At 35.6% G+C, this 24,573-nt stretch overlaps 6 protein-coding genes across 18 annotated transcripts in view; 4 read left to right on the forward strand and 2 right to left on the reverse strand.

The window, feature by feature from the left end:
- LOC143368675 (WASH complex subunit 1) overlaps positions 1-14,366 on the forward strand; it is a 56,399-nt gene extending 42,033 nt beyond the window's left edge. Inside the window, exons 2-5 of one of the 2 annotated variants that reach the window (XM_076811649.1) lie at positions 10,693-10,793; positions 11,173-11,302; positions 12,510-13,065; positions 13,183-14,366. In XM_076811649.1, coding sequence (XP_076667764.1) covers positions 10,772-10,793; positions 11,173-11,302; positions 12,510-13,065; positions 13,183-14,040 — 1,566 coding nt within the window. In that variant the 5' untranslated portion in view covers positions 10,693-10,771 and the 3' untranslated portion in view covers positions 14,041-14,366. Of the gene's footprint in view, positions 1-10,654; positions 10,794-11,172; positions 11,303-12,509; positions 13,066-13,182 lie in introns of those variants that run through there. The other variant, XM_076811640.1, reaches the window with a different exon arrangement.
- On the forward strand, positions 499-1,889 carry Vps37b (vacuolar protein sorting 37B). Its single transcript, XM_076828134.1, has 4 exons — positions 499-844; positions 913-1,084; positions 1,158-1,240; positions 1,330-1,889. The coding sequence occupies exons 1-4, from the start codon at positions 713-715 to the stop codon at positions 1,597-1,599; spliced, it is 657 nt and encodes a 218-aa protein (XP_076684249.1). The 5' UTR covers positions 499-712; the 3' UTR covers positions 1,600-1,889.
- LOC143377153 (uncharacterized) lies at positions 3,399-4,930 on the reverse strand. Of its 2 annotated transcripts, none has more exons than XM_076828156.1 (2): positions 4,548-4,930; positions 3,399-4,348 (listed from the first exon to the last, which is right to left on the reverse strand). In XM_076828156.1, exon 2 carries the CDS (start codon positions 4,156-4,158, stop codon positions 3,532-3,534), a length of 627 nt encoding a protein of 208 aa, XP_076684271.1. In that variant the 5' UTR covers positions 4,159-4,348; positions 4,548-4,930; the 3' UTR covers positions 3,399-3,531. The 2 variants fall into 2 exon arrangements, with proteins under 2 accessions (XP_076684271.1, XP_076684263.1); XM_076828148.1 differs by having other exon boundaries at positions 4,445-4,930.
- Positions 6,878-9,962, forward strand: LOC143368784 (uncharacterized). Its single transcript, XM_076811850.1, has 6 exons — positions 6,878-7,351; positions 7,431-7,489; positions 7,551-7,676; positions 9,215-9,394; positions 9,460-9,651; positions 9,717-9,962. The coding sequence occupies exons 1-6, from the start codon at positions 7,144-7,146 to the stop codon at positions 9,855-9,857; spliced, it is 906 nt and encodes a 301-aa protein (XP_076667965.1). The 5' UTR covers positions 6,878-7,143; the 3' UTR covers positions 9,858-9,962.
- Positions 13,955-18,238, forward strand: Akhr (Adipokinetic hormone receptor). 10 transcript variants are annotated; one of them, XM_076811791.1, is made up of 7 exons: positions 13,955-14,088; positions 15,833-16,094; positions 16,280-16,428; positions 16,776-16,881; positions 17,164-17,371; positions 17,439-17,562; positions 17,679-18,238. In XM_076811791.1, the coding sequence occupies exons 2-7, from the start codon at positions 15,840-15,842 to the stop codon at positions 17,899-17,901; spliced, it is 1,065 nt and encodes a 354-aa protein (XP_076667906.1). In that variant the 5' UTR covers positions 13,955-14,088; positions 15,833-15,839; the 3' UTR covers positions 17,902-18,238. The 10 variants fall into 10 exon arrangements, with proteins under 10 accessions (XP_076667906.1, XP_076667864.1, XP_076667873.1 ...); XM_076811749.1 differs by lacking the exon at positions 13,955-14,088 and having other exon boundaries at positions 14,515-16,094; positions 17,679-17,811; positions 17,877-18,238; XM_076811758.1 differs by lacking the exon at positions 13,955-14,088 and adding an exon at positions 14,515-15,764.
- Positions 18,239-19,380: 1,142 nt separating this feature from the next.
- Positions 19,381-23,793, reverse strand: Pgant7 (N-acetylgalactosaminyltransferase 7). 2 transcript variants are annotated; one of them, XM_076811626.1, is made up of 12 exons: positions 23,548-23,792; positions 23,089-23,264; positions 22,696-22,901; positions 22,429-22,595; positions 22,144-22,351; positions 21,836-22,012; positions 21,505-21,748; positions 21,016-21,237; positions 20,755-20,853; positions 20,561-20,686; positions 19,777-19,923; positions 19,381-19,667 (listed from the first exon to the last, which is right to left on the reverse strand). In XM_076811626.1, the coding sequence occupies exons 2-11, from the start codon at positions 23,242-23,244 to the stop codon at positions 19,783-19,785; spliced, it is 1,746 nt and encodes a 581-aa protein (XP_076667741.1). In that variant the 5' UTR covers positions 23,245-23,264; positions 23,548-23,792; the 3' UTR covers positions 19,381-19,667; positions 19,777-19,782. The 2 variants fall into 2 exon arrangements, with proteins under 2 accessions (XP_076667741.1, XP_076667732.1); XM_076811617.1 differs by having other exon boundaries at positions 19,381-19,923; positions 23,548-23,793.
- Positions 23,794-24,573: the final 780 nt, after the last annotated feature.

Raw genomic sequence — 24,573 nt, forward strand, 5'->3', positions numbered from 1 at the left:
AGAAAACTGCAATTTCGTCGAGTTGTTTTCACGCGTTATCGAAAATCATCCAAGGCGCATACGTCTAAACGCGGACACCACAGTTAAAAATTGGTTACAAGAAAACAGAAGATATGTGTGATATTTCTTTTTTCCGCTTCTGAAAGTACGTATTTGTAACTTTCACTTTTCTACTACTTCATACCTGCTTATTACTTCCATCTGCACTAATTATGCAGTCTATGCATTCAATGCGCGAAACAGAACGCACCCAGAGTCGTAAACCTGCGTAAACCGTGGTCCGTGTTCGATGTTCGCAGGGTTGCCAGGAATGATCCTGTCACACAAGATTGCCAGTGGAGGGGGAACCAACCTTGGCGTCGATTGGTTGATGTCTCGGCGTCATCACGCGCATGCGTGGCGTGTTCCGCCTCCATTGACAACTTGCGTGACAGGACCATTCCTGGTAACCTTGCATGTTCGCCGAAAGAAAGACAAACCATGAACCATGTGAAGTTGACTGTTGACCACTAATCGAAGGCAATTGGAACGAATCATCTGATCTGAATGCGTGCATTTGTGTACTTTTGTATAACCTTACATAGTGATCCATTGTTTTAAAATGTCAACGTTATGCATGATATAATAATTTAATACAAACTCTCTATATTCAGAAAAAAAAGTTGGTTTATAAATTTGAACATAATTGTGTTGACTTCAATACTGTTGAATAATGTTCAAATCAAATCAAGAACCTGATGTGCCTGCAGCACTGGGTTTACTTGCCCACCTTAATAATGACGAGCTTAAAGAGTTACTGAATAATGATGGGAAATTTGAAGATATCGTAAAAGATATAAAACAGGTGATAAACTTTATTTACTTTAGTTACAACTCTAATTTCATGGCATTAAAATTCTTTTATTAAAACAGTTCAAGGATTTGGAAACTGAGAAGGAAGTGCTAATGGCAAGCAATAGATCCTTGGCGGAGTTTAATTTATCGAAACAGCCAGAATTGCAAGAGGATAAGCAAATGTTGAAAGAGCTTACTGAGAAGGGAAGTAGGTTATGCACAGCTGTGAAGGAAAAGCTAGACGAATTGAGTAAGTTTGTGTAATCTGTGCAAACTAATATACAAACTTCAATTTTAATTCAATTAGTGCCCTACATTTATAGAGGAAAAGTCTGGGGAAATGACTGCGGAGACTGCATTAGATCTGTTACAAACGACTGCTGCTGAAACCGAAGAAGAATCAGAGGTGTGATAAATGAAATATTTACTATTATTGAAATCATTAAATATATAATTTCCTTGACAAGTAATATTTTTAAAATTTTCAATACACAGGCTATAGCAGAGAAATTTTTGGCTGGGGACATGGAAGTAGATGAATTTTTGGAGCAGTTTCTGTCGCGACGAAAGCTGATGCATCTGCGCAAAGTTAAAGTAGACAAATTGAAGGAGTTAATAAGAAAGACACATTTCTCATCTGGGGGTCTTGGATATCCTGTTACCAGTAATTTCCCTGGGATAATACCTTCTATTCCTTACCCGACCGGGCCTATGTCGATGCCTATGCCTGTGCCATCTGGTTTACCACATTACAGACCATATTAAGTTAGTTGCTTACGAAATCTTCAATTAAAAGACTAAAGTTCAGTTTTTATACATAGTCCATTTACTTTGGGGCATATAACATATATTACTTTATCTAAATGAAGTAACACTTACTACGAAGTTAAAAGCATGTATGGTAAATAAGAATATTGTAAGCAATAAGAAATTTATGAGATTTCAATAGAAAGGTAGTGTAAAAAGAATTTATAATCAGTGTACAGAATTTTATGTTGCTATGGTGATAAATTTATGTACATTTTGTATGTGTAATAAATGTGTTATGTAAAATATTTAATATTCAAAATGGGTAATGCCAATACGAATGTAGTTGTAGGTACATCGTGAAAATTCACGAATACCAAATTATTGATTGGACAAGAATAAGTATTTATCCAGCTGACGGGTCATTCTGGTAATCACGCCGCAAAATTCGGTAACATTCAGGCTTTTTTTCTCAGTGAATACAATAACAATCTCAATTTTTTTTTCATTTATTAATCTACTCATAATGTACACGGAGCAATTGTTTAAATACACTTTTAATTGTGTTTTTTCAATGTTATCTGGAGTTCAAAATCGCGGCTTTGAAAAGACGGCGGGAGTGATTTCCGCTCACAGACTCATCTGAAACAAAAAAAACCAAGCAGATTCTTAATCATTATGAGTATCGCTATCGCAAGTATCAGAATTAGCCGCGTAAGTCAAAATTTAACAAAATTGCGCGCATTCAAACTTCAAGTAAGAATGGAAAATTTCGAAACGTGAAGTTCGAATGCGCGCAATTTTGTTAAATTTTGACTTACGTGGATAATTCTGGCACCTGCGATAGCGGGACTCATAATGATTAAGAATCAGCTGGGTTTTTTTGTTTCAGATGAGTCTGTGAGCGGAAATCACTACCGCCGTCTTTTCAAAGGCGCGATTTTGAACTCCAGATAACATTGAAAAGACACAATTAAAAGTGTATTTAAACAATTGTTCCGTATACATTATAAGTAGATTAATAAATGAAAAAAGAAGTTTGACATTGTTATTCATTGTATTCAAACAGAAAAAAAGAGCCTGAATGCTGCCGAATTTTGCGGCATGATTACCAGAATGACTCCTTAACACTACTATGAGCCTAAATTAAGAAAAACTGTGTACTGAATATGTCACTACTCATTGTTCTTTCTAATTTCTTTTAAAAATTATACACTGGGAAGGAGTTATAACGGGATTCTATTTCGCACCAAAAACGTGTTTTGCACAGCCCATTGAAAAATGAGAAAAACAGCCATGGAAAAACGTTCCTGGGTTTCGGCCGCCCAGGTGTAAAAACAATATTGCCGCCCTTATTAATTTAATATTTTTTAATTAAGAATTTGACATGCAGTGTTTACTTTTATATCTATATATATATACATAATTTTAAACAGTTATCGTGCAAAAGAGTTTCGATTATATATTCTTATTAGTCAAAACATTACATATAATAAACGGCCTGCGGCCGCCCTTAAGTTTGCCCGCCCAGGTGCGGGGGCACCTTCTGTATCCCCGCCAGGAACGGCCCTACCTATGGATCTTCATTGTTAGTTTCTATTTTTTTATAGAGATATGTGACTTTAGATGTTAAATAAATGCACGTTTGTAATATCGTACAAATTCATTTTCAAACACAGTTTACTAATATTCCGAAGTAAATATTAAACATAGTTGTTATTGTTACTTCGTAAATAAATAATGAAAGTTTCTATACGAAAATTAATTTTTTAATCCATCTAAACAGAAAAGATTATACATTAAAATTGACTCTCTGATTTAATGTTTTCAGTTATAATTTAATAAAATACAGCATGTATTTTAATTTACACAAGAATATTCTTACTTACAGTAGTGCTAATAATATTTCATCCAAATTAGAAACAATTTTGCTAAAGGTATAATTCTACGTCAATCGCGTTTTTCATCTAATGCTATATCAGTGTGCTTTCTCCTATCAGATATGTGCATAATAGTAATTAAGCAAGTGCATATTACAATAGCTAGTATACCCGAGTGTCTGTTTTGTTTATCTAATTTTATTGCTTGTTTTTCCGCTTGAGTATACATTTTATATACATATTTCTTTTTCTGAGTAGTTTTGAACGCAGAACTATAATGCGCACGTGTCCATTCGTCAAAATCATAATGGACTTGAGAGGACGGAGAAGCAGTTCCACTATCCGTTGCTGTTGGCCTCTGCATCTGATTTACATTTCCGTATTTGACTGCGATACTTCTATCATATTGCTTGCGAGTCTGATAATTACCAATCACCTCGTATGCGTTAGAAATGTCTTGGAACATCTCCCTTGCAGAATCACTTTTATTTTTATCGGGATGATATTGCAACGTTAATTTATAATACGCAGATTTTATTTCATTATGAGTAGCATTCGGTGATACTTTCAAAGTATCATAATGTGTTTTTCCCCTTGTGGATAGTTTCGCTTTCGCATTGACGGATGATACACTCAGCTTCAGTAATTTGATTGCAATTCTGTTATTGAAGTATGCCGCTGATAATTGAACAGACATGTTGCGACTTATACTTGGGCGTACGATTTTTAATCTTACTATGGTCAGAATTATTGTATGCCCCCACTGTATGTAGTTTTACACGTCACTGAGTAACTTATCATTTTTTAAGAAGAAACGTTTTTCACCCCCACTCTCTCTCTCTCTCTCTCTCTCTCAGATACGAGAAATAAATATTTTATGACATAACCTATATGACAAAGAAGAGACTAATTACACACACATTAAGATATACAGTACAATGTCGTTAAGAATGCGAATAAATTGAAGTAGCTAGTTAACATACAACTATTTGGTTGTAACGAAATATGCTGACACACATTTATTACGGATTTATTTTATATATTAGATGCGCATTGCAATAAATAGTCATTTAATCGAATTCGTACCCCTAAGACGCAGGATATATGCAATTCTTTGGCAGTTCCGTTAGTTCCAAAATAAATATGAATATTCGTTTAACATATTTGATCTAAACACAAAATAGATTATTAAACTAATAAAATAGTTTTTAAATATTTCGAATAATTTCTATTACACACGCGACTAAAGTACTGGGGACACTGAGAATGACTGAGAATCAAAAGTCATTCCTAACGCGTGTGGGCATTTAAGCAGGAAGAATATATTTTGACCTTGGATAAAAATATTGCGACATTAAGATTGGTTGTATGTACATGTTGTATAAGCTATTTATTTCTTGAATATATAAAAGCACGACAGTTTCAATTCCTTTTTTATCTCTACACACTTATCGCATTTATTCAGCATTCTAATGCCTATGTACCCAGATAGCACACAGATGTCTAAAGACGCCCTAAAGCCGCCCAGATTCAAACTGACGTACAATTGACGTGTTTAAGACGTCTCTGTGCTATGTGGGTAATTACTCAAGTTTTAATGTTTAAATCATCTTACAAACAGTCATTGCCTTTGAATGTGTTTGACTGACAATGAATTTCCAAAATTAATAAAGTTTTGTCACATATTTTAATTTTGATAAGTTTTAGATAATTTTACACACTGGCGCAGAGTTCGGAGCGATTAATCACTGGCGACGTGTGCATCGTGTGTATGCAGGCACATGAGATTTTAAAAAAAGCTTGCACGTATATGTATAGGTAAGTAATATGGTATGTAAGTAATTACTTCATACAAATCTACAAAAGTATTTATAAAAATATTTGCCAATCTGCTTTATCGTGTGAAGTTATTCGCAAAATTTAAATCGTATTAACTCTTCGATGGCACATATGAGGAATCAAAATACCGCGGTATACCGGCTTGAAAGTATTGCCCATTAGTATAATCGCGCCATTGCTATTTATCAAATGAAAAATACCAATATTTTGCACAAATGAGAATATTGTTTTTATAAATGCTACAAACTCATCTGTATCATACAGCGTGGGGCGGAAATGATGTACGCTGTAAGTTATTTAGCGGTGGGCGAACGCCACGCATGTGCGCGATGACGCCGTGACGTCTGGTCATCCTCTGGATAGTGATCGGAAAATGTGTCCACCATTTTGTCCTATAGCGGAAGTCACAAATCGGCGGGCACACTTTGAAAGAATACTGCCCTCCTTAGTTCAAAGATCACACGCCTCAGTATTAAATGAAGTCTGCTGCTGATCCCACTTTTCGCTCAATGTTGTGGAATCCAATTGGCATTTTCTTATTTCCGTTACGCAATCTGGTGGCGAAAATTAAAGCAGTCTAATCGGGTTTAGCTGCCACATGTAATTGGCATTATTGGGAATTTCGACTGTTTGATGATCGATTTTGTAATATTTAACAGACTATTTAATGACAAAAACATTATTGCACTATTTCAATACTTGTGTGACACCAGTCCTTAACGCAATTAACCTGATTACAGAGCTTACTTTAGTAGATGGCGTTCTCACAGTATTTTCCAATTGGTAGATCTTATTTACTTGCTCTCTCTATTTCCGGTTTAGGAGAGCAATGGCGTTGACCAATAGAAAACGCGGACACAGTTTCCGATCACTACTAAGAGGATTACTAGCGACGTCCAACCAATCAACCCCCCAATCAAGCCCCTCAAGAACTTACGCTATACACCGCTAGGGCGAGGATCGCAACACTTCCTTATGGGCGGTATTCTCAGTTAGTGATGTGCGATATTGGTCCCAACTATCGATAATGCTTATCGATATATATTTTTTCGTTCATTATCGATATATGAAATATATTATTAAAAAAGTATCGATATTGCTAATATCGATAAGATGATCGTATTAATTTACCAATTAAAAAATAAGCTACATATATTCAAGAGAGTATTATTTTTTATTAAAAAGAATTTTCTAAGATAACAATTTTTATATAGTAGCATTAAGAAATTATTTTATTTAAATTAAGATTCAAAAGTATTAGAATGAAAACAAGTAATCTACTTTCCCAATCATATTTATAAAGGAAACTAGAATATTTATTTTAACGAACCGTGACGATGTTCTAACATTTGATTCACGCTGTAATACAATGTAACGTTAGCGAATGTCATGATTTTATAGCGAATTCGGTATCTCGCACTGACTCTGTGCGGGTACCAGATAAGTTGGATTAGTTGTTTACGATAGAGACGAAGATAACTTTATAAGAATCAACCAATTCAAGTCATTTTCTGGCACCAGCTCAGAGTCAGTGCGAGATTCCGAATTCGCTATCAGTGTCACGTTAAAACGCACCTTTAGTAATATTATTATTGTCGCGTCTCCCGTCTGACCGAATTGTATAGTTAATGATTATATTTAAATCATTCGAAAACTGAAATAACAGCGAAATAACTGACCTTATACTTACACGTTGAATATAATTGCGCGATCGTAGTATTTCTTTCGATAATCAATTATATCAAGTACCGTAAGAAATCACAATAATCATAGTTAAATATTTAGAATTAAAATTAATATAAAGAACAATTTGATTAATAAAGTTGCTGAACAATTTTTAACGATGGATGATACTGAAGAAACGATATCTGATATTTATAACACTTTAGTGCAGATACGTTATCCCAAAATTACAACTGCAACAGTTAAAAATGTAGAATTAACAATTCTGAAAGGGCAGAATCGAATTTCATTACTGTCTTGGCTCTTGTGCGAACAATCTTCCTCGATAGCAGCTACATTACAAAAATTAAAAGGACCTACTTTAGAAGGTTGTAGCTGTATTGCCATTGAATAAGGGTATCATAAATATGGTGCGTTTAATTTTAAAAACGATATATATCTTTACAGCAAAGTTATTACAGTATTATTCCGAAATTGGGATCTGCGTTAACAAGAACTTGCTGCTGGTATGTGTATCATTTAAATCTCTTTGTATTATTAAAATAATGTACGAATTATAATTTGCAGGGAAATTGTACTTTACAGGAACAACTTCCCACTTTAAAGTTGTTATTAGATTTTATGAAATGCATGTTTATTCAACCTTCTAATGCCCAGCATATTTCAAGAAAAGCTGTCGACGATGTATTACAGGTATTCAATTAAATGTTTAAATTATAAAGAGCAAAATATATGTGTATATTAGAGGTCCCTATTTCACGTGTATTTACATACACGTGTACACGTGTAGTAAACGTATCTGAACTTCAATTCATGTAATTTTTAATACACGCATACCCGTGTATTTCTGTTCACGGATACCCGTGTATTTGTATTACACGTGTGCACGTATATTTAAATTGGTTTGCCACGATTAATTTTGCGATTGCTTAGTTTTTATACCTCCATCGCATCACACTGAAAGATGAACGCGTTTATTACCTGAAAATGTCGATACTTTAGTTTTCTTGTACAAAAATAGAAAAGTAATAGATTAAATTTTATTATGAAATTTTATTATGTGTTGATTATTGTTGCATGTAACCTGAAGATTAGTTTGTTTTCACAAAAGCGGGCCAATATATTTAGATACTCAGATATTCACACGTCGAACATTACACAAATTGAATAATCATTTCATAATTAATATATGCGTAGGTATAGTTGTGCAGAGAAATAGCATGGTCGCCAAATACCACCTCGTACAATCGACTATAGAAGTATGTACATACTTTGCTGTCACGTCGCTAACTATCGATGGCATCGAACTCAGAACTGCACGCATCTTTCAGTGTGGTACGATGGAGGTATGTAAGTATTTGCGTGCGCGCAGACTGCAGTGTCTCATATTTAGATCTGTGAGACCATTCATACAATAATGCTAAACAGACAAAAGAAATAGGGTAAACCAACCAGTGAATGACCGAATTGTTGAATCTATGGACCTTTGAGATTAATACTTGAATATATTTATGTATAACAACAAAACAACTGTTGAAATTGCATTTAAATTTATTTTCCTTGAAATTTATATAAAAACAATTACTTATTCTTATCGTAATTTAAAAGAAAAAAACAATTATAAAATGCAAAACGTGTAGAAGCCCAGTAAATGACCGCATACTTTTAATAAGAATTGTACTTATTAATGTTTGCTTAATACGCGTAACTAAAAATATAGGATATTAAAAGTGCAACTACACTCCATTTATAAACATAATAATGTTTAAATTTATAATTGACATTTCTTTGCCTAATGGTCATTCACTGGTATGCAGCCAATTACTGGTTGGTTTACCGTATACAAACTAAGCAATCGCAAAATTAATCGCGATGATCCCATTTAAATACACGTGTAATAGAACTACACGGGTATCCGTGAACAGAACTACACGGGTATCCGTGAACAGAACTACACGGGTATCCGTGAACAGAACTACACGGGTATCCGTGAACAGAACTACACGGGTATCCGTGAACAGAACTACACGGGTATCCGTGAACAGAACTACACGGGTATCCGTGAACAGAAGTACACGTGTACTTATAATCCGTGTACACGTTACACGTGTCCCGTGTACACGTATATTAAGAACACGTGTCCCGTGTACACGTGTATTAAGAACACGTGAAAACCCTCGACCTCTATTGTATATCATACAACCCAATAATATTATATACATATACGTTAGATGTGCATTAAAGAAGATTTAGACACAATGGCGTCTGATGCCGGATCAGAATTTAGTTATTCCGAATCTCTACAGTACTTTGATAATTTAGAGAAGTATGTGCTTGAGCATCAAGAATCAAATTCAACTCATTGCGCCGAAAAAGACGAGCACGCTGCGGAAGATGAAGCACAGATGACTGTAATAAATTATATCATCTTCTATTAAGATGATACATAAGAATGTACATTTAAATAAAATTCTAGGAAGATCGAAAGGATATTAACGAGGAGAATGATCCACATCTATTGTTTAATACAGAGACAAAAAAGTTCATAGAAACATTTTCAAACATTGGATCCTGGCCCACGCCGAATGTAATAAATGCAAATAATAGTTTGCCTTCTATGGATGATGACATCAAAAGCATATGTTCAAACTTCTCTTCTTTAACAAAGGTTTTTATATTTATGTAGCAAGTAATATGTGTCTGTATCTTTGTTCTTGAAAATATTTTTTTTAGTTTTTACAAGCGAGGGAGGGAATATTGAATGCCACTATACCGAAAGGATTAGACAGAATGACTACACCTTTAACTGAAATTGTTGAAGACACTCTCATTCGCTCAGAGGAACTTTCAAATGCCTACAAAACTAATTTATGAATTTGAAATATTATATCATTCAAATATATTTAACATTTGATTGATTTTAAGAATTATAATTGAAATTTGCATGGCAAAACGAAATATATTTTGTTTTCATAAGTACCTGCTGGACGGGCGCACTTTATCATGGGTGTTATGGAATTTCCACTATGCGAAACCTGTAACAATTTTTTCAGCTTACTGTCTCAGTAACCAACATGAGACGTAGAACTATCATCCTCTAATTGAGATATAACATTCCCTAAAGCTGGTTTCGACATAGGGTAAATGTGGGTATTACTGCGGACTTCTAAGATAGGTTAACTTTAGAAGTTCGATAAAGTGCTCAAATGAATAAAAATCTCTCCTTTCTTTATAAGAAAGTTGGGACCTTAATAATTCCATAAAAAAATGTGGGGGCGGGGTAATAGGCATAATTAATTAAAAACACAGAGATTGAAACATCACTGTCATTGCAGTAGTTACTGCGAACATGCATGTGGTGAAGAGGGATTCAGCGCAGTGAATGGAGGGGGAAACACCTACAGGAGCGGTGGTAATGGCGCGGGAACTGACGCCAGCGCCAAGCCAGCCAAGTGGCGCCAACAACCACGGCCAACCAGCGTTCATAACCGATTCGCGGCGGCGCTAACTAGCCGCGGCCTCCTTCCCATCGTTTTCCATCTTGGCGTTCATTGGTTCATGCCGCGGCGTCATCCGCGCCTGCCTGGACGTGTGTAACTTCCCCCACTCTCAACCGGCCAAAACACCTTTCCCACAACGCTGGTTATTAGCTAATCTGAAAGGCAGCGCGTGAGCACAGATTATATGACATCAACAGCGATACAGTGGATCAAACAATATTTGTTTGTTAAGTGCTTATTATAGCTAATGCCACGAATGTACATATGTGTCACTGAAAATAATTAACAATGCCGGAGCGAATTGAAATTGGTAAATAAATCAACATTACGAATTATTTAGAATTATACTGTGCAAGATAGATAGAAATGTCAATGCTACACTCACACAGTTACCAACAATTTTCTTTCAATTTTTCTATACGTTTAAATTATTTTTTATATTACACTCAAAATTTGTAATACTTATCTGTATGCTTCAAATATCATGTATTCATCTAATAAATGTATCTATTAATTATTCCTTTTTTAGGTTAAGATTGACGGTTTAACCGTGCTTTTTTCAACATGACAGTTTTATGACTTGCCGATATTATTTGATTTAGTACAAAATATTTTATTGATAGATACGTAATAGATTTAATATCATATTTTTCTTATTACGTTGAAATATATAGAAACTTAATGTTTAGGTGTTATCCCTGATAACTTAAGACACGAAGAAACTATTGGTCAGATAGCAGATGCTCTCGATGATCTGGATTCTGCCACTTCCTATATATTTGAGTATATCAATAAAAGACTTCTAGAGAATAGTCAAAGGTAATTCTTTCTCTCTCCCTTATTATATGTTCTCCTATATGTGTTTTAAAAATTAATTTTTAATTTGTAAACAATAGATTTTTAATGTCTCCCTGAGCCTGGAATGACTTTTTTTAATCCTCGGTTGATGAATGATTCTGACAACTGCTCAAAAGTCTGTGCCTCGATCCTTTTGGAACCGATGTATCCTGTGACACGCATTTTGGACAACATTTTGTTTGTTAAAGTAATTTATTTTTTCAACAGCTTATGGTTTACTATATTACTGTTCACTATTACGCACCGTGGTATTACATTTCTGTTCAAAAAGGCACAGGCACCCTTAACCGAGGGTTAAAGTTATTCCATTACAACTTTTTAAGGTACTACATTGGGATCATTCCACGCCAACTCGATCACTTTTTTCCCTCGATGTCTCGGATTTTTTTAAAACTTCAATATGTTGTAGTCCTCGTGGAATTAGGGGGGGTTTAAGTCATCATTTTATCGATTTTGAGTTTGTTTAAAAAATACAGGGCCTTGAATTTTGCCATTTTTGCCTATTCGTGAAAATGGGTTGTACTTATGAATTTTTATTTCAGAAACTATTTGTCGGATTTAGTTGATTCTGAGTTCTTAGTCTGATTCGAGCGTCCGTGCGACGCCCGGTCCGCTTACCTGATTTGGCGCGAACCGCCGTATTTACCACCTTACTGCGACGTTAATAGGAGTCGCACTACCCTGGGGATAGGTTTATTTTGTAGAAAAAACTTAAAGGAATATGGTAGTATTTTTTCCGGATTTTTAAAATCGCGACTTCGAGTTCGAATTTGCAAAATAAAAATTTGTTTATAATTTTCAATGTTGCAAAATTTCTTTTTCGACCTAAAAAAAATTATTCGGGAAGGCCGATTCTTCCACATTAAAATGCCGTAAGAATCAACTAAATCCGACAAATAGTTTCCGAGATAAAAATTCATAAGTACAACTCATTTTCGCGAAAATAGGCAAAAATCGGAAAATTCAAGACCTTGTATTTTTTAAACAAACTCGAAATCGATAAAATGATGACTTAACCCCCCCCCCCTCCCCCAATTCCACAAGGACTACAACATATTCAAGTTTAAAAAAAAATCCGAGACAACAAGGGAAAAAAGTGATCGAGTTGGCGTGGAATGACCCATTGATTAAATTTTTATTAGAGAGAATTATAAAATTTGTTCTACAGGTTATCGAACGTTAGAGACAGAGCTACAAAGCTTCAAGATCGCTTACAATATCTGAAGACCAATTTGAATTTGAAAGCTGTAAAGATGTACTCTGCTGCAAAATATCCTGCTAGTCATACCTACAAGGAATATGAAATGGCAATACCACCCAAATGGGATAGCACTTGCGAGATACCAAAACCCTACAAATGTTCCGTACCTATAAAAGAAGTGCCTGAAACGTACTTGTCTTCTACCTGTAAAACAGAGGACGGTCAATACTTGGCAAACAATAATTTGCACGAGAAATTACAGTTTTATCATGTTCGATCTAAATCACACAAAGAAGTTTATGTGGACAGCAACGATGTATCATTCCCTCTTCACTTGTCTTCAATCAATGCTCTTTTATTCGAAAGCATGGATAATCCTTATAAGATCTCAAGGAAGGAAATTTGCCACCGAACGAATGATAAACAGCAAATCGAAGATGCGCCAGATTCAATGGTACAGCCGTGGCAAACACTGGAAATGGATTCATCTTCTAGTTATCTCTATACACCAACTTTAGGCGAGGTAAAGTATTTAAAAATGTTGAAACATTTTACTATGTATCGCGAATACATAAGTAATTTCGCATTGAATATAAGTATGACGAGGGAAGGTATCGATGAGTAAAACTCTGTTTTGCAGGTGCCACAGATAAATGTGCCAGCAATGCTTCCCGATTTGCCTGGAATTGTAGATGATGAAAAGTTTGTTCTAGACTTTAACTCTCAGAGTCCTATTGCACCATCTTCAGCAGTGACTACGCCTACCGTTCGCCTAGATCTTCCAACCCCAACAGCCAGCACAGATGAGAAAGACTCAAATCCGAAACTTGGCCGGTACATGCCAAATCTGCCTGGCTTTACTGATAATGACTCTTCAAAACATCCCTCTCAAGATTCAACATTTGCACCACCTCCTCCAGCACCATTCGTTCCGTCCAACGCGACGAGTTCAATTCCTCTGAATTCTGAAGTGAATAATCGTCGGCCGTTACCGTCGATGCTACCTCCACCACCGCCGCTGCCACCACCACCGCCACCACCACCACCACCACCACCACCGCCACCACCACCACCACCACCACCACCACCACCACCATCATCTGAGCTCAATGTTTCAAGCTCGCAGACAGATTCTGGGAAGAGAAAAGTTATGGAAAAGAAAAACATACCAGTAAAAGCAGACGATCGTTCGAATTTAATGGCAGAAATTCGTAATGCAGGCGGCATCGGAAGAGCAAAGTTGAGGCATACAATGCTACAAGATGAGAAAGGGAATCGTTGGTCTTCGGCGTCTGTTGGAGGAGATCTGATGGCAGACTTGCATGCAAGACTGGTCCTTAGGAGAAAAGGAATTGCTGGATCAGGTGACAGTGCTCTAGAGAGAATGTCCAGCTTGATTCCTCCTCCTCCAAAACCCAACGAGGCAACTACTTCAGACAAGAATTCAGCCACCAGCGAGTGCGATTCACAGCCAGACACTGACGATTGGGACGAGTAATGTTCGGCACGGTTGACTACACCTCTTCTAATTTTATTCGGATGTTAAGTAAATAATACATTTTATGTTTAGTTCAAATGAATTCGATAAGAATTTGAGAGATATCAAAGGATAGCTAATGGTGTACGATCTGGGATTTGTTTAAAGGGAAATAGATATAGCGTAGCATAATGAAAATTTATATATTGTTTTTTTTTCTTTTATAAACTATTTGTATTATCTGAATTTAGTTTATAGACTTATATCGTGCTTGTTGATTATTCTTACGGTCATATTTAAAGTATATAAATTATCTATAAATTAAAGGCTGGTTCTTTAATTTTAAATTGTGTCAAATTTTATTACACTAACTCCAAGCGAGCGAATGATTTTAACAAGCCTCGTTTTAAAATTACATATAATTATCCAAGGTCAACCTTTCGAAATAACTGTGTTTCGAATATTCGCGAAATTTTTGTTGGATAAAAACTTAAGTTTGAAGAAGCCGTAAGTTTTTCTGTCGTAACAAAAAATGAAGATTCTCGAGACAACTAAAATGAAAGATTAATTATAACTAAGATACTTATACCATTTTTCTAAATGGAAGTTATTGTCATCACATTCAAAAGTAATATAATGATGGAAACGTATCGATGTGGTTATCAGGTTTGATGTAACACTTGACCCGAGATTACTGGACCAAGCGTCTATATCTGTTTATAAATTTCAGTTAGGTCGTGAAATTCGTAGTTTTTGCTGTGTTGTTGATGCTTTTCGGTAATGAATTTCCCATTAGGTGGTTGAAATTTATTGTACGCATCTTAAATCTTTGGTCAGCGAGTAATAACGCGTAACTGATTGTTTTCCTATGCAGACGAGCTTCAGCCTGCCAAACAAGTGACGTTTTAAATTGTGAAAGACCATTAGAACTTTTATGAAAGCAATGTGCTATATTTGAATGTCATTATTTACGGTCATTAGTAAGTGCATCTACTGCATCAAAGTGCCTAAAATTTATAAACAACTCGTAGAAATTTTACTCACCGTTAAAGGTTGATGGAAATGCGAATGCAAAGAAGCAATTCGGAGAGCTTAGAAAAGAAATTTCCACTTGGAATATTTGAGAAAAATGGGAAATGATTTAAGAATTACATATGTATGTATGAATAAATTTAGAAATAATAGAGATACTCCGATACTCACGTGGAAGTGATGAAATAGCTGATGAACCGAACAAAATCGAAAAGCTGTACGATTATTCGCGAGAGGAATAAAAAGTAGTACAATCAGTTCAGTATGGTATCAGCTAAGAAATGATTAAATAAAATGTAGTTTAGAAATATATTGGTTTTTAAGAATCTGAATGGACGTTGTGCCCTTAAGGGGAAAACAGATCCTCCTGTTTGTTTTTTTTTCTCAAAATGTGTCGTAAATCGGGTTGAAAGAATTCGCAAAAGGTAATTTAAGAAAGAGAAAGAAAAGACAATGGGTGATTTTTCACTGCATTTACAGTGTGATCAAAGTACAACGTGATGATACGCTAGGCTGACAGTAGATTTATACGTCTTTTAAATTTAAGGAAGATATAAGTACTGCTGTTGTTTTTCAAACTATTCATAGAGGATTCAAATATATTCCATAAGTTTTTAATACTATTTATGACGTGTCCCACCCCATCGCTACTAATAATGCGTTGAATGGTTTCTCGGGAAACAAGACAAGGGATAACTTATAATGCGATTAATGTACGAGATCTTATAGAAGTTTTATTTGTAATTAGTTTGATTGCCAATAGAGTTTCTGAAACTTTAAGATACATCATGGGAAGCACCGTAAAAACTCTTACTCCTACCGAACTGCCCAATTCAAGGAGCAACGATTCAAACAATGTGGAGCTACCAATCGATATGCGCTTCAACGAGGGTCATATTGTCAGTATAGTGATTTACAGCGTATTAATGATAGTATCTGCCATAGGAAATACAACGGTGTTAGTGCTCATTACGCGTCGTAAACGTGTATTAAAATCGAGAATTCATGTAATGTTAATGCATCTTGCGATTGCCGATCTGTTTGTGAGTATTCAATTGTAACAACGATTTTTACAATTTAGTCAAGCTATTTCTCCTTCAGCGGAAAGACAAAGGAATATCGAAACATTTTACTCTCATAATTATTCAATAAACGTTATGTCACGTAGAATATATTGTTATGAATGTACATGGCAAAGGATACCTGTAAGCAAAGAAAGGATTTCCAGGTGACTTTTTTAATGATGCCACTTGAGATCGGTTGGGCGATCACAGTGTCCTGGAAAGCAGGAGATGCAATGTGTCGAATAATGGCTTTCTTCAGAGTGTTCGGTCTGTACTTATCGTCTTTCGTCTTGGTATGCATAAGTATGGATAGGTCAGTAGAATTTTGTAAGAGTGACGAGATCACTTTCATTACTCTTCAGTTTCTTTTACTCATTCACTGTACGCGTACAAAGTTAAGTTCTATGTATCTAGGGTAGCGAATGCCCATAAAAATGGTGTCGAAGCCCCATTGATTGAATTGTTATAATTGTTATTTGTATCTAAAGCTAAGTAATTGCATGGAAAATCTGAGATGTTTGAGTCGGACTTTAAATTCGTCCTTTTAATTCATTCGTTATTCTTTACGTAACATACCAGAAAATCAGTTTAATATGCTCTGCAAAGTTGACGTAAACTCTTTGGATGTTACCTAGCAAGTTTGATATTTCTTCGCTTCAGATATTATGCAGTACTACGACCCCTCCAACTATGGGACGTTGATAAGAGAGGAAAAATAATGCTATGCTTCGCGTGGATAGGATCTATCGTATGTGCGATGCCTCAGGTATTGTAAAATACGAGTAGTTGACGAATAGTCGGGCTGTTGACTAAAGTGGCGATAGCTATTTCTCTCTTTATAGAGAATATCGTATTATCTTTTTTATCTATTATAGTATTACCTTCGTTACAAGAGTATTTTAATAAATACAGTGTATACTACGATACACTTCTGAATGAAATAGTCTTTAATGCTTTATGTGGCCCATTTCATGTACAACTGCCTACGACTGAGTTTGAAGCACAGATCAATTGTTCATGCTTACATGTATTATATGTTATTTTTTAGATGATAGTATTTCACGTAGAAGCCCACCCAAATATCACTTGGTATTCGCAATGCGTCACATTTAACACTTTTCCAACATACACTCATGAAATAACGTATTCTCTTTTCGGAATGATGATGATGTATTGGTTTCCCCTTATCCTGATAATATACACTTACACGAGCATTTTGCTGGAGATATGTAGAAGATCGAAAAAGAGCGAGCATGGTATGTTCAAGTTTATTTTTCGTTTGCATTGGAAACGACAAGTTGCAAATGCTTAAATTGATTTCAGAGAAGATTCGTCGTTCTTCTATGGGTTTTCTTACACGAGCAAGAATACGAACTCTAAAAATGACGGTGATCATTGTTGCTGTATTCTTCATTTGCTGGACACCGTATTACATCATGAGTCTTTGGTAAATGTTGCCGCTTGGTACAGCTTTTTATTTTTGCTAAAGAAAATTTACTTGAACAACTCGCTACTCTATCTGGACATATACACATTTGCACAAAGTGAGCGTGAATGTTACAGGTACTGGATCGATCGTCAATCAGCATATAAAGTTGATCAACGAATTCAAAAAGGCCTCTTTTTATTCGCATGTACAAACTCTTGCATGAATCCTATTGTTTACGGCGTGTTTAATATACGAGACCGGAATAAGGTGAATCTCCTTTGCTCTTTCCTCCTTCTATCAAGTCCAAATACAAACATTAAGCATTGTTTTAGAAATCAGTTCGGCCAACTACTTTAGAAACGCGGGTTACTCCGTTGTCTCTATCGCTTAAATTCCTCGATTAAGTATTTATTTAATTGAAATATAATGTAAAGATACAAGTCAAGCCGAGTTGTTGGTATGGAATTCGAGGGTAACCGATGGATTCCTTGGAATTAATAGTACGACGAATAAGACTACCAAAATACAGAGATCGAAAGATCGTTGTACAATTTATAAAAATGTGATATATTTAAAGAAATATTAAATTATTAAACATCAACGTTACGTTTACATTGCGAAGAACCTATCATGAAATTTAGGGATGCAGAATCAGTATGCTGTAGTGTTAATAAAATAATTTTTCTATAATAAAGAGTATTAAGAGGATAAAGATGAATCTTCTCAATTTCCAAGTACCAATCGTGAAGCAAGATGAGATAATTCCGATATCTTATATCATCTAATATATTTATGTACTTGATTAGAAATATAGGTAATCAAGACAATTGGAAAGCAGCAAATTATAACAAACTATTATATTTGCTTCATTTTATTAATACATTGTCATTGAAAAACATTTGTTATTAAGTAATTTCTTGCCTGAAACTATGTTTTGAACTTAAACCATTAAAGAGGATTACAAAACTACATCGGCAGCAACATGCTCTTTCAATAAAAATCAGTAAAAAATGGAAGCATACATTCTTACGTTATATCGATAATGTAAAATGACTCCAAAATGATTTAAGGGAGTAGTGGACTATTTCAGCTTGAAAAAATCGATATTTTTTATTTTACTGCTTCTGAAAGTCTTATCATTTACGAACATTTTAAACAAATGTTCATGAAAAAATTCAAATAATTGTCGAAGTTACACCAGCGAACGTAACACAGTGTACCGCCGAGCAACCGCGCGATAAAAGTAACACCCCCAACTTTGAAGCCGGTTTTCTCGAAACACCATTTCCAGAAACGGTGTACATCATATCTCTTGAACGAATGAATATTTTCACTTAAACTTTTAAATGGAGCTGTAGAATTCACGACTATAACGATTGTTTGCTATCAAAGTAATTTAGCGTCAAAGAAACTAACGATTTTGCGTATCCAATAGTCCTCCACCCCCTTAAATCTGTATATAGAAATTAATTGTCTTATGGAATAACAGTCTTCTCCATTTTTTTACTTTGAATATAAGGCCATGTACCATGTACTACTCGTGGCAGCAAACAGTTGTAAAGGCTGATTCAAACACGTCGAGTAATTTAGTAATTTTTCGTGTGTGAACACTAAAATTTAGCGAAGTAGTTTAGTAAAACAATGGTAAATTACTAAATTACTGGCTACTCCGCCTAAATTACTCGATGTGTCTGTTCAAACCTTAAGAACTGTATTCTGTCTCTCAACAACCAATTAAAGAAGAGCAAAATTGCATTTACCGCGATGGCACGGCGAGTTACAATGCGGAATGTTTATTTCACATCACTGGAGAACATGTAAAAAAGATTCCAAAGTATGGATTACGTTTTTATTTAGTAAAATAGTCGTCAATTTCCATAAAAATCGCAAGATGTTGACATTATAATCTGTATTTAAAACGCTTCGTATATAAACACACATATAGCTCTAACAATCTCAGTGTGAAAATCTCAAGCCCCGTAGCGAGTCTTGTCTGAGCATTCTTAGAATTGTACAGCACCGGCTTTCTATGATTGAATAGATTGTAATTGATACGGTTTAAAAGTCACAAACGAAATTTGATGACTTCATTCAAATCCTCGGTTTTTTACGTAGGGAAAGAGCTATAAAAACAAGCATCTTAACTACAGTTTTATCGTGTAGATGAAATTTTACTGGGAAGTACTTGATTTGGTTTAAAGCGCTACATATGCAAACAGCTCCGATACTTACGTTCCTTCACCATCGCGGATGAATTTGATGGAAAGACCACTGTTGATACGCATTGTTCACATCGCACGGCATTAGAGACAGTTGTTGAGTCTGTGGATGTAGTGCCATGCACTTTTTGTGCACTCTGTGCAGAAGTGTTTTTGTTTTCTGTAAAATCGATAAAATTTAAATGTTTTTCAAACAGAATTCTTAGGTTGCACCATAGTGTATATGTATATGTACAGTCGCATCGGAAAGTAATTTTTTTTTAGAAGCTAGCGGAATTAGTTTTCTATATAGGTGACGTGTTTCGTCGTTTTGAAAAAAATTGCAACTGGTCGGAATAGCGATGATAATAGTGAAGGTCGTTTTTTCAAATTTTTTTCTGCGCCTGTAATGAAAATTCAAAAAACCCGTTTGTAGATTGAAGTAATCGCGAAATTCTCGAAATCAGCGATTTTCGCCCTCATTGTGCCATCTTTAAGCGTTTATAGCTCAGAGCAACGTTAACCGATTTAGATGAAAATTTCAGCATGTATACAACGTACTTCAATCTGCAAACGGTTTTTTTTTAATTTACATTACAGACTCAACAAAAAAAATTGAAAAAAAAAAAACGATCTTCACTATTTTCATCGCTATTCCGACCAGTTGCGATTTCTTTTCAGAACGACGAAATACGTCACCTAGAAAACTAATTGCGCTAGCTTCTAAAAAAACTCAAATCGTTTGGACCAATTTTAAAAAAATTATGCGATTTTAAATAGTGTCAATTTACTTTCCGACGCGACTGTATTCAACTTACCTCGTCATACTGCCATGGACCATCTACGGTTCCTAACCGACAGAATACAAATTTCACTCCTTGTCCATCAGCTGACACGCATCTTTCTCCTATTCCTAATTGACCTTTCGTGTTTAACCTAACCAACTGAGAAACCATTGCTATATGCGTGAGTTACTATTCACAGGTGTACATATTGAAAATTAATTACATACCTGATTGTTACCAAACCCATGGCAGTGAGATGCAGCCATTAGACTAGGAGGCGAATGGCCCATTGTATCTAAACACGTTCCCAGTGCTACATTTCGTAACTGAAATTTAAATAAAGCAGAAAGAAAGAGGCTTCCTTAGTGTACTAAAATAACTATAACACAGAAAATGTTTTCAATGAACTGAAATGATAGAAAACGGAAGCGAAATACTATTAATCTGTAACGTTCTGTAATATTATAAACAGTAGTACTATTATATACCTCTCCCCAATGGATATTGGGTGGCAACTCGGGAAATTTATCAAAAACATCATAAGCCACATTGTCCATGTACCACTGAAAACTTTTACATCTTTTTCGTTTCTTAAAAGCCAATTGCTCGGATATATCACCATGGTCGAGTAACCGGGCGAGTGGTTCCCTTGTGTAGAAGAATTCCTTATATTTGTCGTCGAACCAAGTCTCAATAACTCTCTTGTAGTTCTGCAACGCAGTTGATCACTTTCTTAATTACATATACATGTGTTAAGTACAGTATTTTAGTGGTTTAACTGACTTGGAGTGCAGTAAATAACACTGACGCAAGATCCTATAGTCTGATTTTCGAGAGTCGAGACCTGAGGCGGGTCCCTCGGACGGATTGCGTGCGGCGTTGCCACCATTGGTTCCTCCTTTAACCACGCTCCGTCCGAGGGACCCGCCTCAGCTCTCGACTCTCGAAAATCAGACTATAATGCCTGTTTTACTTACTATTGTTATCAGTGGCCCTTTCTTCTTCTGAGCCAATTTACCAAATGTATAGGGCATAAACCCTCTATATACATGGCCAACGTGAGAGCATGGTACCCAGAGAATACTTCCTCCGCATTGCCATATCTTGAATGACAATTCAAAGTTCTCCCCACCCCACACAAGTAAGCCCTCGTCGTATCCACCCAGTGACAGAAAGTATTCGCGATTTATTGCGAACAACCCACCAGCATGAGTGGGAGACCTAAATTCAAGTTTCTCTAATACTTATACGTCTCGAGCAATTTTCTATTGTTCCGCTAAAGGTGCCTTTTTTTTAAATACAATGTACCTGTATGGCATGCTGTTATGAGGTCGCATCTTCTGTTCTCGCGCAGGAAGTTCGTTCTCCTTGTACAACATTCCCCATTCAAAAATGCCTCGGTACAGATGCCCTTCTTGGTACACAGGTCGAAACTCGAAACTTTTGTGATCAATACCATCTATTACAGGAACTGTCATCACAGTTCTAAAAATATGTAAGACTTAATAAGAGAAGCCGCATGTTTCATTGAAGTTTCAGGATTGAAAAGGAAGATCTATGCATCTTGCAATTCACTTTCGTTCGGTACAGTAACTATGTAATATAAATGAAATTACTTGTCTGCAGCTATTGGAGCCAAAAGGGGTGTTAACCAGTTAACATTAACTTCGCAATGAGCATCCAAAAACACTATAACTTCGCCCTTTGCCTCGCGTGCACCGCGCGATCTTGTTCTTATTAAACCTTGCCTTTCGTAGTTCCTTATTAATTTAACTTTGCCTTCCCACTGTTCTATGTACGTTTCCAAATCACCTTTTAAGTTATCTGTACAAACGTGTATTAGTGATTTTTGGATAATCAATACTTCTTTTCTTTAGTACTGTACGGTGAGGCTTCTGTACCTTTATCAGAAAAGTCATCTACGAGCAGAACTTCCTCTAAGAATTGAGGTGGTGTACGATTTATTACACTGTGAACAGTCCTCATTAGTACTGACCAGCCTTCGTTGTGAAACACAATGATCACACTGGTGCGTGGCAGCGCCTCTGGATAATTCCAATGTTTACATCTGTTAATCGAACGTGCAAGTTTCGTATTATGTTATATTATTACACGTCCCAATTTCTCCACTACAGAGGAAAGGAAGGGCAATGATAATAGAAACATACTCAGGCATCCTTGTGTCAGGGACTGATCTGTCCAATGATATTTCATCAGAGCACACCATATTCATGCCGTACTCGGACTCGGACTGCTGAATATCATTTTGCTGATCATCTCGTAGAATATGAGGTTTTCCGCCTTCGCCAGGTCCAGTCCTAACTGGTACATGTTGCGGTTCAAAGTTTCCAAGATCCTTTACTAGAACTGGAACCTACAAGATAATGTCAACGTAAATTTATTATCTCTTATCTTCTTTTAAGCATAAAGTAAACCCAGAATCCAAAAATTTCCTCCTTGCTTTTATGCGACGTTACTTGCTTTAAATATCGGTATAAAGTGAATGATATTTCCACAGTCGAGTCCACTTACTAAAATGAAAATTCTGACCTTACATTTACCTGTTTACTTTTCAAGCCCTCTGCCCAATACTCTTTTAAGCTATTAATTGGTTTCTCAGAAAAGAAATTGACGAGAACGTATAACGTAAAAAGAACAATTATTCCATATATAATGATACTAAACAGGCGATTCCTCCTTAGCTGGACAATTCTCATTTTGTTCGAAATAATTGTACCTGAAAAGGATAAAACGATTTAGTACACGAGTATAACTGCGGTGAACGACCTTCGAACAAATGACTATACAAATAATGGTTCAAATAATAAGAGCGACCAAATGAAATACATAAATCTGTAAGTACGTGACAGAAATGAAAACAAATGTATCGACTAATTCGAGAAATGAGATAACAGGTTACTCTCATTTTAATGTTCAGATGATTTTTATAAAATTAATAGTAAAAGTAGCTTGTGAAGTATTATAGTGACAGAAGAGTAACATATTAAAGTGCCAATTACCTTAAATAAAAATGCATAGAAGTCGTGAAGTAAAAAAAAAAGTACTTCGGAAAATAATTCGTTCAAACGTATTGCAAAGTTATTGAAAAACTATATAGCAATGTACTTAATCATTTCAAAAAGTGTGAAGCACGGTCGCTTCGTACAGCAGCCAACGTGTCTTTTTCCAGTCTTTACCAGCCTTTTCTACTGACACCCATACCTACATTAAGTACCTTACACACATTCATGTAAGCCAACCCGCGCTCCAGGTTCCTAGACTTTAATTTGAAAATTTTCGGAACAACACTTTATAAGTATACCACCAGGTGCATATCAGCAGCACCTGCTTCTCCCAATGTAAGTACTTACGGTACTCACTTAAAAGGTAATAAATTCCTTCTAAATTCAAATGTTCCCGCGTTGACCCACGCCAAACTGGAGCACTAAAGGTGAGGATGCGCGTCCGCCATATTGAGTCCTCCGGAGAGAGAAGATTATTGAGTACCCGCCTTTTTGAGTATTGTCAGATTCACTTTTTATAAACAAAATATGCGTTGTTGATATTGATGCATAGTAGCACGACACATCATTAGAGTATATTATTACATTTAAGTATATATTTGGTTTATAAAGCGAATTTGACAATACTCAAAAAGGCGGGTAAAACAAAAATACAAATACAAATACAAAACTGCGATACACCAGCGGCCGTAGCCGTAATAGAGGCACCGGTTCTCGTTAAATCGTCGAAGTTAAGCATCACGTGGCGGGTACTGGGGAAAGATGGGTGTGTTCTTTTTTATTAATATACAAAATCGATGACTTCTTTTTTCGATCAATATCAGTCCTTCCTGATCGGAAGGATTCCAATCCATCCTTTATTAAGGATGTCCAAAAAACAGTTTATTCAATGTTGAGTACAAAGTTTTCTTAAAGGTATTTTAACATTAAACTCCAAACTCTTGTGCATCCCAGAGTGCTTTTAACATTCCACGGCCGACAACCTTGTTTTAATTAGAACTATCCAATGGACACGCAACAATT

The sequence above is a fragment of the Andrena cerasifolii genome, chromosome 1 (genome assembly GCF_050908995.1).
Source record: "Andrena cerasifolii isolate SP2316 chromosome 1, iyAndCera1_principal, whole genome shotgun sequence".
Taxonomy (NCBI): Eukaryota; Metazoa; Arthropoda; class Insecta; order Hymenoptera; family Andrenidae; genus Andrena; species Andrena cerasifolii.